Genomic DNA, 16,653 nt, shown 5'->3' with positions numbered 1-16,653 from the left:
TTTTTTCTGTCTTGATTTTATGGCATTATGAATATGGAGTAAGGAGTGCTATGTTTTGTTTCCATTGTCACTGATGGCGAATGTATATTGAGTACCTACCTCTTAAGACCCTTAGTTAGAGATTACTAAGACGCTATACCTAAGTGAGAGAGAAGGAAAATGAGTGACAGTTTTTGAAGTAGAACATAATGAAATATTGGCACTTAAGGTGTCTACTCCAGTATTTAAAATTGTTAAGCTGATAAGCGTATACATGAAGCAGATTAGTCATCTGTTGATGATTACTGTAGCTGGGTGATGGGTATATTGGGTCCATTATACTATTTTCTCTATTTTTAATACTTGAAAGTTTCCTTTTTTTGTTTTTGTTTTTGTTTTGTTTTGTTTGAGAGAGAGTATTGCTGTGTCGCCCAGGCTGGAGTGCAGTGGTGCAATCTCAGCTCACTGCATCCTCTACCTCCTGGGTTCAAGCAATTCTCCTGCCTTAGCCTCCGGAGTAGCTTGGATTACAGGCACGTGCCACTATGCCTGGCTAATTTTTTTGTATTTTTGGTAGAGATGGGGTTTCACCGTCTTGGCCAGGCTGGTCTTGAACTCCTGACCTTGTGATTTACCTGCCTCAGCCTCCCAAAGTGCTGAGATTACAGGTGTGAGCCACCATGCCCAGCCTTCAGTACTTGAAAAATTTCATACTGAAGTTTAAAAATGCCTCTTAATAGAGAATTTTATAATTTTTTTCATGCTCCTAAAAAATGCGTGCTTGATTGTAATCTGTTATACTTTTTTTCTAATAATCACTATTCTTTTAACTTTTAATTTTTCCCCCGTCATTAGATTTATCATATTTTCTCTTTTAACTTGAATGCTGTCTGTGTTTTCTGCTTTTCTTTGGTAAAGAAGCAGCATTGAATTTCCCTCAGTATAGTTTTGGCTTAATTTTATAGGTTTTGCTATGTAGTGTTATTGTAGTGTACTCTGAATTGTAGTGATTTTTCTTTGACCCAGGAATTATTTAAGAATATGTTAGTTAAGAGCTTGGTCTCCAGGGTCATGGACCTGGGATTGGTTGTAGCTCTACTACTTACTTGCTACGTTATCTTTTTCTTTTTTTTTCCCCATTCACCACTGATCAGGAAGCATCATTATATTATCTTGAGTAAGAAATTTCAGTGTTCTTAAACTTCAGTTTCCTTATCTGTAAAATGATATCAGCTCCAATCCCATAAGCTGATACAAAGATGAATACGTGTTCTTTGCTTAGTTTAATATCAAGTGTATGTTAAATAGCCAATTTTTGCTGTTATTCTAAGAAGTTGTGTTTTATTTTGTTCTTTTATTATTTTGTAGTTTCATTTTATTGTTCTGGAAAACTTGGCCCATATTATTTATTGTTTGAATTCATTAAGTGTTTTCTGTGTGTTCTAGTGGATGCTTAGTTTTTATAATTTTTCCATTGGTGCTTGAAAAAAAAGAATAATTTGTATACAGATGTGGATTTAAAGATATATGTCCAGTTATTTCATTGATAGCATAAGTGGATATATTTTTTTGAATATACTTTGAATATTTATGGAATTCTTAAATATGAAAAATTATGGAATATTTACTGTATATTATTTTAAGGGTAGGGATGTGTCAGTGAACAAAACTGACAAAATTTTCTGCCCTCCTGCAGCTTAATTTTTGCAAGAGCAGGGTGGCAGACAATATAAAAAGGTAACAGTTTATGATTTGTTGGGTGTTGAGAGTAGAGAAATAGAGCAGGGCTTTTAGGGTGGGAAATTAAGTTTACATTTTTAGGTAGGTGGGCAGAAAAGTCCTCACTAAGGAAGTGATCATTTGAGCAAAGATGTAAAGAGATGAGACAGCAAACCATGCAGCTCTCTGGGTAAATAGTGTACCAGGTAGAGGGAAGATGAAGAGCAAAGGTTCCAATGTGGTAAAGAGTCCGTCTTGATTGAGGAACACCAAGAAGGCCAGGGGTTTAGAGCAGAGGAAGAGAGCGAATGGATAGTAGGAAAAATGATGTCACAGAGGCAACAGAGTGAAAGATCACATAGTATGTTAAATGCAAAATTTTACTAAGAGAGATGGGAAGCCATTAGAGGGTTTTGAGCAGAAGAGAGACATGACTTGACTTGTATTAACAGAATCACTGCAGGTACTGTGTTAGGAGTTGACCATTGGGGTTCAAGGGACAGGAAGGTTAGAAGCAAGGAGACTAGCTAGAGAGATGTTGAAATAATCCTAGTGAGAGGTGTTGGCTTAGACCAGTGTGGTAGCAGTAGAAGGTGGAGGAGGATTTTAGGTGTTTTTGAAGGTAAAGTCAACAGGATTTTCTGATGGACGAGATGTGGTGTATAAGAGAAAGAGAGATGTTAGAGAGAACTTGAAGGTTTTTGGCCTGAGCACCTGGAAGAATGGCAATACTACTACCTGATCTGGGGACTATTGGGGAAGAAGCAGATTTGGGGGAAAAGAACATGTGTTAGATTTGGACATACTAAGCTTGATATTATTCTGAACCTTGGTATTCTTTTGATTTGAGATCTATTAAGGACTGCTAGAATTGAAGTAAAGTGTTCCCACTACAACTGACTTTCTCCTTGTATTTTCTGTAGTCTTTGTTATGTACATTTCAGTGCTGTTACTGATCACATAAGCCTTCATATGGAGTGTACCTGCTTTGGTCAAATTTATCTGCTTCGTTGTGTTAAATGCTTTTTACTTTGTAGTTTGTTTTGTCTAATATTACTATTGTGACTTCCGCTTTCTTTTGGTTGGTTGTTGTTTCTTTGTTTCTTATCTTTTTATTTAACTTATTAGAGAATTTTAAAAGTGGCTAAGAAAGAGCACATCATTGAATTGTTGTTTTTGACTTGCTGTGTCAGTACTTTTTCCTTTAATAAAATGTTTAATATATATATATACACTTATTGTCAACAGATATACTTGTTACTTCTTTGTAAAATTGGTAGACATTCTCACATATTCTAGCAGGGACTCAGGATTTTTTTTCTTTTTAAACATGATGAACCACCAGCTAAATAGAGAACATAATCTTCAGTCATGATCTTTTTTTCTTTAAACTATCACCCTATTGCTATTTGCTTCATGAGAGTTAATGCTTATGAATAGAAATTCGAAGGCAGCCTTATTTCTTCTTTCCTTTGTAGATAATCTGTTTTCTTCCATCTCCATACTTACTAGGATCCTTTAATCTTTGAAATGTAGGAGTTGTCCCTTGCGTTAGTCACTTAAAAAATAATTTATTTGAAAGGATTTCAGTCTTATACAGAGATCCCATATCCCCTTCATCGAGATTTCACAGTTGTCCTCATTTTACAACATTTTTCCATCTCTCTCCCTGCCTCGTCTAATAAATACACGTTTATTATCATTCATCTTTTTTTCTGAACTATTTGAGAGGAAATTGTAGACATGATGTATTATTTCCCTTAAATACCCCATAATGTATTTCAGCAAGACAAGGATATAACTACCCTCGGACCATCCAAATAAGGAAATCAGCGTTAACACAACACAGATTCATTCACAGACTCCATTCAGATTTCACTAGCAGTTCCTTTTCCCTTGCAGCTCCGGATCCAGTCCTGGATCTCAGTGTTTCTTCTTCCTCCTGGTTCAAGATCCAGTCCTGGATCGTCGACTGCATTTAGCTGTCATGTCCCTTAGTTTCCTTCAACATGGAACAGTTTCTTAGTTTTTTTCCTAACTTAACTCATGATCAAATGTGTGCCATTTGTATTGACAGTAATACTATAGAAATTATGCTATAGGGTTAGGAGTCAGGGGTTGTAATTTGTGCATCACACAGGAGGCACACAACGTTCACCCATCTGCATGATGCTTTTGTTTTTTGTTTGTTTGTTTGAGACGGAGTCTTGCTCTGTTACCCAGGCTGGAGTGAAGTTGTGTGATCTCTGTTCACTGGAACCTCCACCTCCCAGGTTCAAGCACTTCTCATGCCTCAGCCTCCTGAGTAGCTGGGATTACAGCCACGTGCCACCATGCCTGGCTAATTTTTGTATTTTTAGTAGAGACAGGCTTTCACCTTGTTGGCCAGGCTGGTCTCGAACTCCAGACCTCAAGTGATCTGCCCAACTCAGTCTCCCAAAGTGCTGGGTTTACAGGTGTGAGCCACCATGCCCTGCCGACATGATGTCAATCCTAATCACCTGTTCATGTTATTGTCTTCCAGGTTTCTTTACTGTAAAGACACTGCTTTTCTCTTATAATTGATAAATATTATTGTGGAGTGATATTCCAATACTATTTTAATAGCATGTTTCTTGTCGAACCTCCATTCACCAACCTTAACATACATTCAGGACTCCCACTTGAATTATCAGCCATTAATGATGGTACCACATTATTTTCTATTTTCTGTTTCTTTAATTCCTTTCCCATTAATTAGTTGCCAGTTTTTCTCCCCCATGCCAATTATTTTATTCATGATTCATTTTATTTATATCAGTATGGACTACTGGGTTTATATTTTATCCCATGGGGTTGTAAAATCTTGATCATTTATTATGGTACTCAAATTGTGATAGATTTGGTCATTGGATTTTCTTTCAGCTGGTCTCTGTGTGCTTTTGTCATAATTCTCTGAATACTGTTTTTGTTTTTTGGCATAAGATGTTCCAGTCTTTTTCCTGCCCCAGCTCTGGGATCAGTTACTGCTCCAGGAAACCTAGTTCTTTTTAGTGGAGGATGACATTTAGAAACTAAGATTTGGATACTTGATGTGATCCTTGTTTGGGATACCATTGCTTCTGGTCTTTCTCAGTGTACAGAGTTAGGAAATATACATACACACATACACATAGGTATACACCATATATAATACAGGCATCTATATCTATTTCTGTATTTATATTTTTACAGGCATACCTTGTTTTATTGTGCATATCATTGCATTTTGGAGATGCTACATTTTTCACAAATTGAAGGTTATGGCAACCCTTTGTTGAGTAAGCCTTATTGGCACCATTTTTTTTTTTTTTCAATAGCATCTGCTCACCTTGTGTCTCTGTGTCACATTTTGGTAATTTTCACAGTATGTCAGACTTTTTCATTACTCTGTCTTTTATGATGATTTGTGATCAGGTGATCTTTGACATTACTATTGTAATTGTTTTGTGACACCGCAAACCACACCTACATAAGAAAGTGAAAATTCATGTGTTCTTACTGCTCTGCTGACCAGCCAGTTCCCCATCTTTCTCCCTGTCTTCAGGCTTCCCTATTTCCTGAGACACAATATTGAAATTAGGCCAATAATAACCCTACAAAGGCTTCTAAGTAAAAGAAAGAGTCACACGTTTTTCATTTTAAATCAAAAGCTAGAAATGATTAAGCATAGTGAGGAAGGCATGTCAGAAACCGAGCTAGTCCAGAAGCTAGGCCTCTGGCACCAAACAGCCAATTTGTGAATGCAAAGGAAAAGTTCTTGAAGGAAAAGAAAAGTACTACTACAATGAACACATGAATGATAAGAAAGAGAAACTGCCTTACTTGCTGATATAGAGAAAGTTTCAGTGGTCGGGACAGAGGATTAAACAAGCCACAGCATTCCTTTAAGCCAAAGCCTCATTCAGAGCAAGGCCCTAACTCTTTAATTCTGTGGAGGCTGAGAGAGTTAAGGAAGCAGCAGAAGAAAAGTTTGAAGCTAGCAGAGGCTGGTTCATGAGGTTTAAGGAAAGAAGCTGTTTCCATAACATAAAAGAGCAAGGTGAAGCAACAAGGTCTGATGTAGAAGTTGCAGCAAGTTATCGAGAAAATCTAGCTGAGATAATTGAAGGTGTCTTTACTAAACAACAGATTTTCCCTGTAGACAAAACAGCTTTCTGTTGAAAGAAGATGTCATCTAGGACGCTCATAGCTAATGAGAAGTCAATGCGTGACTTCAGATCTTCCAAGGTCAGACTGTGACTCTTGTTTTTTNAAGCTAGCAGAGGCTGGTTCATGAGGTTTAAGGAAAGAAGCTGTTTCCATAACATAAAAGAGCAAGGTGAAGCAACAAGGTCTGATGTAGAAGTTGCAGCAAGTTATCGAGAAAATCTAGCTGAGATAATTGAAGGTGTCTTTACTAAACAACAGATTTTCCCTGTAGACAAAACAGCTTTCTGTTGAAAGAAGATGTCATCTAGGACGCTCATAGCTAATGAGAAGTCAATGCGTGACTTCAGATTTTCCAAGGTCAAGCTGGGCCTTTTTTTTTTTTTTTTTTTTTTTTGAGACGGAGTCTCGCTCTGTCACCCAAGCTGGAGTGCACTGGCCAGATCTCAGCTCACTGCAAGCTCCGCCTCCTGGGTTCACGCCATTCTCCTGCCTCAGCCTCCCGAGTAGCTGGGACTACAGGCACCCGCCACCTCGCCCGGCTAGTTTTTTTGTATTTTTTAGTAGAGACGGGGTTTCACCGTGTTAGCCAGGATGGTCTCGATCTCCTGACCTTGTGATCCGCCCGCCTCGGCCTCCCAAAGTGCTGGGATTACAGGCTTGAGCCACCGCGTCCGGCCGAGACTGTGACTCTTGTTAAGGGCTAATACAGCTGGTGACTTTAAGTTGAAACTAGTGCTCATTTACTGTTCCAGAAATCCTAGAATCCTTGGGAATTATGCTAAATCTACTTTGCTCTATTAGTAGAACAAAAAAGCCTGAGTGACAGCATATCCATGGCACTGCACCAGGCCACCCAGCAGCTCTAATGGACAAGGGTGAGGAGATTAATGTTGCTTTCATGCCTGCTAAGAGAGCATTCATTCTGCAGCCCATGCATGGATCAAGGAATAATTTGAACTTTTAAGTCTTATTTAAGAAATAAATTTTGTAAGGCAGTAGCTGTCATGAGTAGTGATTCCTCTGTTGGGTCTGGACAAAATAAACCTTCTGGTAAGGATTCACCATTCTAGATGCCATTAAAAATATTTATGTTTTGTGGGAGGAGGTCAAAATATCAATATTAACAGGAGCTTGGAAGAAGTTGATTCTAACCCTTATGGGTGAAGTTGAAGGATTCAAGACTTCAGTGGAGGAAGTAACTAGATGAGGTAGAAATAGCAAGGGAACTAGAATTAGAAGTGGAGTCTGGAGATGAAACTGAATTGCTGCAATTTCATGACAAAATTTGAACAGATGAGTTGCTTCTTATGGAAGAACAAAGGAACTGATTTCTTGAGGTGGAATCTACTCCTGGTGAATATGCTGTGAACCCTTGAAATGACAAAAAAGGATTTAGGATATTCCATGAACTTAGTTGATAAAGCAGCAGCAGAGTTTGAGAGGATTGATTGCAGTTTTGAAAGAAGTTCTGCTGTGGGTAAAATGCTATAAAACAGCGTTTTATATTCTCCAGAGAAACTTCATTATTGACTTATTTTAAGAAACTGCCACAAGCACCCCAGCCTGATCAGTCAGCAGTCATCAACAATGAGGCACAATACCCTACCAGCAAAAAGATTAAAACTCACCGAAAGCTCAGATGATAAGCATTTTATTTTATTTTTTATTTTATTTTTTGAGAATGAGGCAGAGTCTTGCTCTAATTCCCAGGCTGGGGTGCAGGGGCACGATCTCAGCTCACTGAAACCTTTTTCCTCCTGGGTTCAAGCGATTCTTGTGCCATAGCCACAAAGAGTAGCTGGGATTACAAGGTGTGCACCACCACACCCAGCTAATTTTTTTATTTTTAGTAGAGACGGGGTTTTGCCATGTTGGCCAGGCTTGTCTCAAACTCCTGGCCTCAAGTGATCCACCCTCCTGGGCCTCCCAGAGTCTTGGGATTATAGGCATGAGCTACTATGCCTGGCTGATCTTTAACATTTTTAGCAATAAAATATTTTTAAATTAAGGTGTGTGTACACTGATTTTTTTGGATATAATGCTCTTACACATTTAATAGACTATAGTATAGTATAGACATAACTTTTGGCTGGGCATGGTGGCTCACGCCTGTAATCCCAAGACTTTGGGAGGTGAGGCAGGCAGATCACTTGAGCCCAGGAGTTGGCGACCAGCCTGGCCAACATGCCAAAAACCTGTTTCTACAAAAAATACAAAAATTAGCTGAGCATGGTGGTGTGCATCTGTGGTTCCGGCTACTTGGCGGGCTGAGGTGAGAGAATCATTTGCTCCCAGAAGGTTGAGGCCGCAGTGAGTCTCCATCCCACCACTGCACCGCAGCCTGGGTGACAGAGTGAGACTTTGTCTCAAAAAACCAAAACAAAACAGCAAAAGAAATAACTCTTATATTCACCAGGAAACTAAAAAACTGTTTGACTTGCTTTATTGCAGCATCTGTTTTATTGCAGTAGTCTGGAACTGAACTGGCAATATCTCTGAGGTATGCCTGTATTTGTATTTATTAATTAATTAATTTATTTATTTTAAGATGGAGTTTCCCTCTGTCGCCCAGAGTGGAGTGCAGTGGTGCGATCTCGGCTCACTGCAACCTCCGCCTCCCGGGTTCAAGCTGTTCTGCTGCCTCAGCTTCCTGAGTAGCTGAGGTTACAGGCGTGTGCCACCACGCCCGGCTAATTTTTGTATTTTTAGTAGAGATGGGGTTTCACCATGTTGGTAAGGCTGGTCTTGAACTGACCTTCTGATCCACCCGCCTCGGCCTCTCAAAGTGCTGGGATTACAGGCGTGAGCCACTACGCCCGGCCCCCTGTATTTATTGGAAGTTCACATTTCTACCCGCTCTTCCAGTCCAACATAGACTTCCCCTTTTCCATTTTTATAAACCTCTTCTCAAATAGTGACAAACCTGACTCCCATTATCCTCAGTATATTTACTTGTTTCTTTGGTTCCTTATATGACTCTGACGCTGCCTCCGAGGCCCAGTATCACAGGAGAATTTCCAACAGAGAGGAGACCTCTACTTGTTCTAGTGGAGACTGCATGGGAAATTGGATTTTTGGGGGTGGGGAGTACACAGATTTATTGAGCCAGACTTCACATACCATATAATTAATCCTCTTATAGTATACAAATCAATGATATGTAGTCATTGACACAATCGATGTTAGAACGTTTTCATAACCGCCAAAAAGAAACTCCTTTACCCTTTAGTAGCCGATTTTCATTTCCTTTCCCTGGGCCTACCCAATTACTAATCTACTTTTGATGTCTAGAGATTTGCCTATTTATGACAGGGAAATTAGATGTTATGATCACTGAAGTTTCTTCCAAACCAGGAATTTTATACAATATCTAATTCAATCATTCCTAACAATTTTTTTTTTTTTTTTTTTTTTTTTTCATGGACTCATTTGAGAATATGATAAAAGCTCAGACCCACTTTTCAGGGAAAAAAGGTATATATTTCATACAAAATTGTGTTTGCAGTTTTAGGTGGTTCATGGACATTGTGTCCCAGTTGTATATTGCTGTACAACTAACCGCCCCAAAACTTAAAGGTTTAATACAATGATTGATTTATCTTTCATGGTTCTGTGAATTGACTTGGCTTAGTTGGGTAATTGTCACTTGAGTACACTCATCAATTTATAGTTAAATGCAAGCTGCTGGGACTGGAGTCATCTGAAAGTTCAACTGGGTTGGACATTCAAGGTAACTTCCTCACTTATGTATTTGAACCCAGCTAGAAGAGCTGGGACATTGAGGTTGGCTAAGCATCTCTTTTCCTCCATGTGGCTTTTCCATGTGGCCACATTGGGTTTCCTTACAGCATGGTAGTCTTGTGTTAATCTTCATATTGTTGCTGTCTTCCCCTAGAGTGAGATCCCAAGACTTCTAGATGGAACCTGTAGCTTGTATTAGGACTTAGCCTTTTAAGCCCCAGAACATCATTTCTGTTGCATACTATTAGTTAAGCAAGTCACTAACTCCAGCAGAGATTGAAAGAGAAGGGAACAATATTCTGCTTCTTGATACAGAACATTTGTGCATAGTAAGGGAAAGAAAGGATCACACCATCTTTAGGTGCTAGTTACCAAAGTTGAGAACCCCTAAGGTCATTGACACACTGCTAAATTCAGTACACTTACACTATTTTAGAACTTTAAGGAGAAAGTTACAGGTAGTTCATAAATAACATATTATCCATTATCAGGCCCTACATTTTATCCACCAGTGGCTTATTTCCATGAGCAGTAGAAAATCTGTGTTTTTTGTTTGTTTGTTTGTTTATTTTTTTTTTTTTTTTTGAGACGGAGTCTCACTCTGTCTCCCAGGCTGGAGTGCAGTGGCCATGTTTGTTTTTTAAGCTGTTACACTCTTTAGAATAAAAACCAGGACTGTCCTAGGGAGTGAATACAGTCATGAGTTTTTAGTTTCTGTTTCTGGTTGATCCAGTAAAACCCGTTCCTCATCCCTCTTTTCCACTTGTCCCCAGAGACAGAAACTAAAAGGCATGGTTTCAGCTGCTAAAGGCCTAAAACAAAACAAAACAGAACAACAACAGAATAAGGCGAATTGGACAAGCTTGCGATGGTATTCATTCTAGCAAAGTCTAGAGAAATAGTTCTTTTCCTTAGTTTTTATAGTTGAGCAATGAAAAGCAGGAGTAATAAAATATATTATCAAGTCAAACTTTATTTAAAATCCTCATACTGAAATTGACCGGGAAACACATTTTAATTTAACATGGAATTAGCAGTCATTTCTTGTGATACTATCTTTTGCATTTTGTAGATGACTCAAAACGATCTAAAGTGATACCAAAGAACAGAATCCATCATAAACTAGGTAAGAATATTTTCTTTTTTAATATTTTCATTGAGAAAATACTTTCATTAAGTTTCTGTTTCTAAATATAACTTATTTTCTTAAGCAGGAAAATACGATTACTTGGATTAATTGGCAGATAAATTTAAATTATGCACTTAGTTTTTATGAATTTCGTAGTAAGTCACCACAGCCCCTGAGTTAGTCTATTGTCCATTTATAAATCCTATTGCCCTCTCACTTGTTGCCCCATAGTAGGGGGCATGATCCTCCCTTATCTATGAAGCTAGGGTGGATAATTTTATCAAAGAAACTGTAACTACCAGATAGATGGCTTCCTTGACAGCATCTCCTTCCACTTTAATCCACTTGACTCCCGAACAAAGCAGTAGCTAGGGTAGTAAGTAGACAAAGCAGAGAACTGTGGAACCCATGGAGAGGCCCACGTAAAGATTAACAATCCATGGTTCCCAAAGAGAGATTTGCCAGTCGAGATACATGATAGTTCCCACCTTTCTGTGATGTTGGCTTTCCATGTTTCTCCCTTTATTTGAGGCTGTGAGTGCTCTTGCATTCATACTGAGAGATTACCATAAGAAGTGAAGCTTTCTCTCATTGCCTTACTCAAGAACTTGGATCTTGTCAGTATTTTGTGGGCCTATGTGATGAGAGACTGCTGTACCTCTCAATACTTAATGCTTGTCTTGAAGTGAAATGATGAATCAGGAGTAGGGAAAGGGAAATAAAAATGTTCCTGAGCAGGGCTTCAGTATTTACACAGGGGAACATTGAGCATTATGCCTAAGAGCAGTAGGCAACTTCTTATTAGCTTCAGGAGAGCTTTAGCAAACAAAAGTAGGTAAGAACATGGGAATTTGAAGATATAGCCAACAAACTCAGTTTAGTATACAGAACTTTGCATTGTTCAGATAAGAGGAGTGGACATTTAACATTGTCAGCACTATTATTAAATTTTTAACTATTTGCCAATTTGGTAGCCTGTGTTTCCATTGGCATTTCTTTAATTATTAGCATAAATATATGTTTTTTCTAGTCTTTTGTCTGGAAAAATACTCATATTTTAAAAAATAAAGCATTCATGTTCTAAAAGATAGTCTTTCCACTGCTAAGTACCATCAACTAAAAAACATGTATACACTTTTGTCTGACATCTTTTTATAGTATTGCCCTCCAACACACCAAATGTTCGCAGGACCAAGAGAACACGTTTGAAACCTTTGGAGTACTGGCGAGGAGAGCGAATAGATTATCAAGGAAGGCCATCAGGTAAAACTTATTTATGTTATAATGTCTATCAATAAGAAATTTGTTTACTATGTGCCAAGCACTACACTACATGTTTATATACCTTACCTTACTTAATCATCACCCCCCAAATTTTGATAACAGGATTTAAATTCATTTTTGTCTGATTAATGTAGAGATGCTGATATTTTCTCTTTGGTAGCTGAATGTTATTCCTGTATTATCTGACAAGATTTCCAGTTGCATAATATAAAACATTAGATTAGAACATGAGAAAATTGTAACTGGTAAAGGTAAAGTAGTTTTCATTATTTTTCCTATTAACCATTTTCCATTTTCTCATAGTTTTCTACAAAGTAGTGTAGGGTGGGCAAGAAAATATAGTGTTAATCTTAAGAATTATTTTCTTTCTTATTTTTGTAGAGATGAGGCCTTGCTATGTTGTCCAGGCTGGTCTCGATCTCATGGGCTCAAGCAATCCTCCCACTTTGGCATCTCAAAGTGCTGAGATTACAGGTATGAGCCACTGTGCCTGGCCATATTTGTTTCTTTGATGGATATATCTAAGTCAAAGGACTAAACTCATGTGGATTTCTATAAATAGTTCATTGCTAGCCCCCCTGCTTTTTTTTTTAAAGCCTCTGCTGATGACTGTTGATTTCAGGCGAGCAATAGGACCATCTAATCATGTTCCATCATCTAATCCTGTTTTATCAGCCTCTGATTTAAGGTGGTAGAGAGATAATGAAATTGGTTGGTATTTGTGTTATTTTAACTATTAGCTGCAGACATATATATTCTTTGGTACTTTGAAAGGAAATGTGCCGGATTAAATTTAAGGAGTTTTGTTGCAAGATTTTATCTTTCCCATGTACATTTTACTTTTTTTGTTAAATTTTAGGAGGATTCGTGATTGGTGGAATACTGTCTCCAGACACAATGTCGTCTAAAAGGAAGGCAAAAGAAAATGGAAAAGTCGACAAAAAGTCTAATAAGAAAAGGATCTGTCTTGATAACGATGAAAGAAGTATGAACTTATTTCTGAAAGTAACTTTTAGATTTTACTTTAAATAGGAGTACTTTGAGAAGAAGCTCTTTGCAAAATATGAAATTTACTTCCAAAAACTTCAGAAATAATACCATAGGTAAAATTCATTTTTTAATGTCTACTTTCTTCCAAATAGAAAGTAAGCTAATTTTATTCTTAAAAATTATTAATAGCATATTATAAATTTCTTCATGAATAAATTGCCCAGTCAAATGAAACCTACCATTCCTATGCCCAAACTATGGTTGAAATAGACATTTCTAAAGTATATTATATACCTCTGTCTCACTTAGAGATTATGCAGAACATCACTTAATTCATTGATGATGCAAGAGTTTACATGTTAAGGCTTACAGAAAATAGGAAGTTTAGGGTGTTTGCTTTTATATTAAATCATTATGGGTGTTTAAGTTTGAATTTTTCTTTATCAGAGTGATTTATAAATAGGAAGATACTTTTATGCTTTTAACATTTTTCTTTTATAACTTCTCTATAGCTATATTTTGTACTGAACTTTTTTATGATTGAGAATAATTTTAAGTAAGTAGTTTGTATTTTAATGGTATTTCTTTTGCAGAGACTAGCTTAATGGTAAATCTAGATATACCTCTTGGAGATCCTTTGCAGCCAACGAGGGTAAAGGACCCAGAAACAAGAGAGATTATTCTCATGGGTAAGATCAGGGATGATATTGAAAATACTTAATTAAACAACTTGTAAGAAAACATTGCTTACTTGATGGTTGGCCTGTCTACTTTCCCTTTCTCTCCCCAATTCTATCAGTGCTAAAGTCCAGAAGAGAGTCGAATTCCAATGAGCAGCCTATGTGAAGACAACTGTGGGGGAATATTGATGTCAGACAGCTCCAGGGTACACGTAACACCCTGGACTTGTTCTCTGGGGCACAAGTGCTACAATCAGGAATGTTGTCCCCCTCCAACAGGGTCTAGGCCTTTTTGACCAGGAGGACATATGGGAACAGAGGCTGTTTATGGGGAATTATAGGTAGATAGTTGGCAGACTCAAGGATACTCTTACCATGCGGCTAGGCAGGGATCGTGGATGGGGCACAGACAAACTTTTGGGCCTACAGGTGGCAGTAATGTTACCTGGAATATGAGTCCTTTGTGAGAATGACTAGCAAGGGCATCAATCAGTTGTACAAATGCCAGGTTTAACCTTAAAGCTGGTGCTGCAAAGTCCTGGAAGCCTCCTGCTGTCTTGAATAGGTATTAAATATTTAGTCTCTAGCAGGTCATTTAAGATGCCCAAGGGATGAGCTATAGTGGGATAGGAGTTTATGTATTACTCAACTGTTTAACAACCAGACAATATATATATATATATACAAGAAATATTTAAATATTTTAACAACTGTTATGACTGTACCATTGAGTACTAAGGGCTGTTTTCCTACATCAGAGGAGAAGTAGGTCAAATCAGAAAGGCAGTAATGGAAGCCGGGCATGGTGGCGGGTGCTTGTAGTCCCAGCTACTTGGGAGGCTGAGACAGGAGAATTGCTAGAATCTGGGAGGCGGAGATTGCAGTGAGCCGAGATCATGTCACTGCACTTCAGCCTGGGCGTGCAGAGCCAGACCCTGTCTCAAAAAAATAATAAAATTATTTCAAAAAAAAAGAAAGGTGGTAATAATGGTACTCCTACTTAAAATTTTGACTATGAAAATAGATTTCATTTAATATCTTAACATCTTAGCAAAGGTATCTCTATGCAGATTATTTATTTGGCAACAGAGCTTAGAAGTATGGAGTTTTGTTTAGTGTCTTAACTGAAAGCATTGCTATACTCTATCAGGTTATTGTGAGTGTTGTCAAAAGTTCATTTCTTATTTGTTTCTTGAATCTACTCTCTCTTTATATATATTTGTTTCTATATCATGTAGTCTGTAGGATCACTAACATTCCCAAATATCCTGGGAAACAGAATCAGACGTTGATGACAGAATAGTTTATTTATTATAGATCTGGAAAGGTTTGTTAAGTGGTGGAAATTTTTGTAAGTGAGGTAGTAATTTGTGAGCAACCATTAGAGCTCTGCTTTCTCACAAACTTTACCTAATAAAAATTATTAGTCAAACGGGAAAAAAAATCTATTGGCATGGTGATGACACATTGTGGTTTACGTTAAACTTTAAAAATAAGGAATTCTTTTTTGTATTTCAGCTAATTTTATTTTCTGTCTCAGTTCCTATAATGCTGCCATTCTTATTATTCAGCTGGTACTAACAATGCTTACTTTTTGCCAGAAAATATTTTAAATAATGTACACACATTAACTCAGTGATATTCACAGCAGCTCATTAACACCGAATAGATGAACTTATTATTATTTCATTTTACCAAAAAGGAAATTGAGGCACAGTGAGAGAGAGCTTAAGTTAACTTGCCTTACGTCATGCAGCTTATAAGACAGAGACAGGATTTGACCTCTGGCATTCTAGCTCTAGAGTTAATGATCTGAAACAGCTCTATCTCTCTAAGGCAGACTTATATTCAGAAATAACTCTTTATTACATATATGTTTATATTAATCAATATCATTGCTGTTGTTTTATGTTTGTATTACTGTTTTACTCCTAGATCTTGTAAGGCCACAAGATACATATCAATTTTTTGTTAAGCATGGTGAGTTGAAGGTATATAAGACATTGGACACACCCTTTTTTTCTACTGGGAAATTGATATTAGGACCACAAGAAGAAAAGGGAAAGCAGCATGTTGGCCAAGATATATTGGTGAGTACTTTTTTTATATATTTATGTTTCACTATTGGTAGAACTCTGATTTATTGGATTTGATGAGACATTAAAATGCTGTTTCCTCAGAAATGAAATTCTGTTACTATACCACACAGAGAAAGATTTTTATTCGTTAAATCTGTTTAGAGTCAACCAACCAACAGTTATGTCACAGTATCTGTTCCCTGCATAGCACTGTATTCTTTTGAGATTCAGAAATGTAAGGAATGTTCTTTACTTAAAAACATCTTAAATATAGGTTTGCAAACAAATCATTAGAATTTTAGTTCTGGGGGGGATTATAGAGATTAAATCTAATTCCACATTTCTATGATAATACAGTAGAGAAATAGGTTTAAAGACTTCTTAAAAAATCACTTGTATCCCAGTTACCCTGATTTGATCGTTACACATTACATACAGATATTAAAATGTGACATGTACCACAAAATTATGTAAAATTATTATATATCAATAAAACAGTAACCTGAGAAAAAAGTAAATAAAAATGAGTGAGATTATAAGAAAACTACGTAACTATTTAGCAGTAGACTCAGGACTAAGAGCTAGTTGCTTCAATAAGTACTAAATAATATACTATTATATGTAACAATATTACTAGCTGAAGTTGTAATGAGATTCAAGGTCAGTCAGGCTCTATCTTCTTCTTTCTCTTTATCTCCTTTCTTCCACTCCCATCCCCATTTAGAGACATACACCTCTGCAACATTGGTCTGTTTTATATGTGTGTATGTGTGTGTGTGTGTGTGTGTGTGTATGTATAACAGGAATATTTTTTATATGTATAAAATATTTGTATTCTGAGTTTGAAAATTTTTTTTTTTTTTTTTTTTTTTTTGAGAAGTAA

The 16,653-nt window shown here is 37.1% G+C and overlaps 1 protein-coding gene across 2 annotated transcripts in view; it reads left to right on the top strand.

The window, feature by feature from the left end:
• Nucleotides 1–16,653, top strand: part of CENPC (centromere protein C) — a 73,071-nt gene that overhangs the window by 35,255 nt on the left and 21,163 nt on the right. Inside the window, exons 13-17 of one of the 2 annotated variants that reach the window (XR_001882071.1) lie at nucleotides 10,682–10,735; nucleotides 11,897–12,001; nucleotides 12,882–13,125; nucleotides 13,606–13,701; nucleotides 15,628–15,782. Coding sequence is in view for 1 of the 2 variants with exons in the window: in XM_017855183.1 (XP_017710672.1) it covers nucleotides 10,682–10,735; nucleotides 11,897–12,001; nucleotides 12,882–13,007; nucleotides 13,606–13,701; nucleotides 15,628–15,782 (536 nt within the window). In the remaining variant the exon portion in view is untranslated. The remainder of the gene's footprint in view (nucleotides 1–10,681; nucleotides 10,736–11,896; nucleotides 12,002–12,881; nucleotides 13,126–13,605; nucleotides 13,702–15,627; nucleotides 15,783–16,653) is intronic. The other variant, XM_017855183.1, reaches the window with a different exon arrangement.

The sequence above is a fragment of the Rhinopithecus bieti genome, unplaced genomic scaffold (assembly GCF_001698545.2).
Source record: "Rhinopithecus bieti isolate Rb0 unplaced genomic scaffold, ASM169854v2 scaffold_40553, whole genome shotgun sequence".
In the NCBI taxonomy this organism is placed as follows: Eukaryota; Metazoa; Chordata; class Mammalia; order Primates; family Cercopithecidae; genus Rhinopithecus; species Rhinopithecus bieti.
This window is presented reverse-complemented; position numbering and strand designations above follow the sequence as displayed.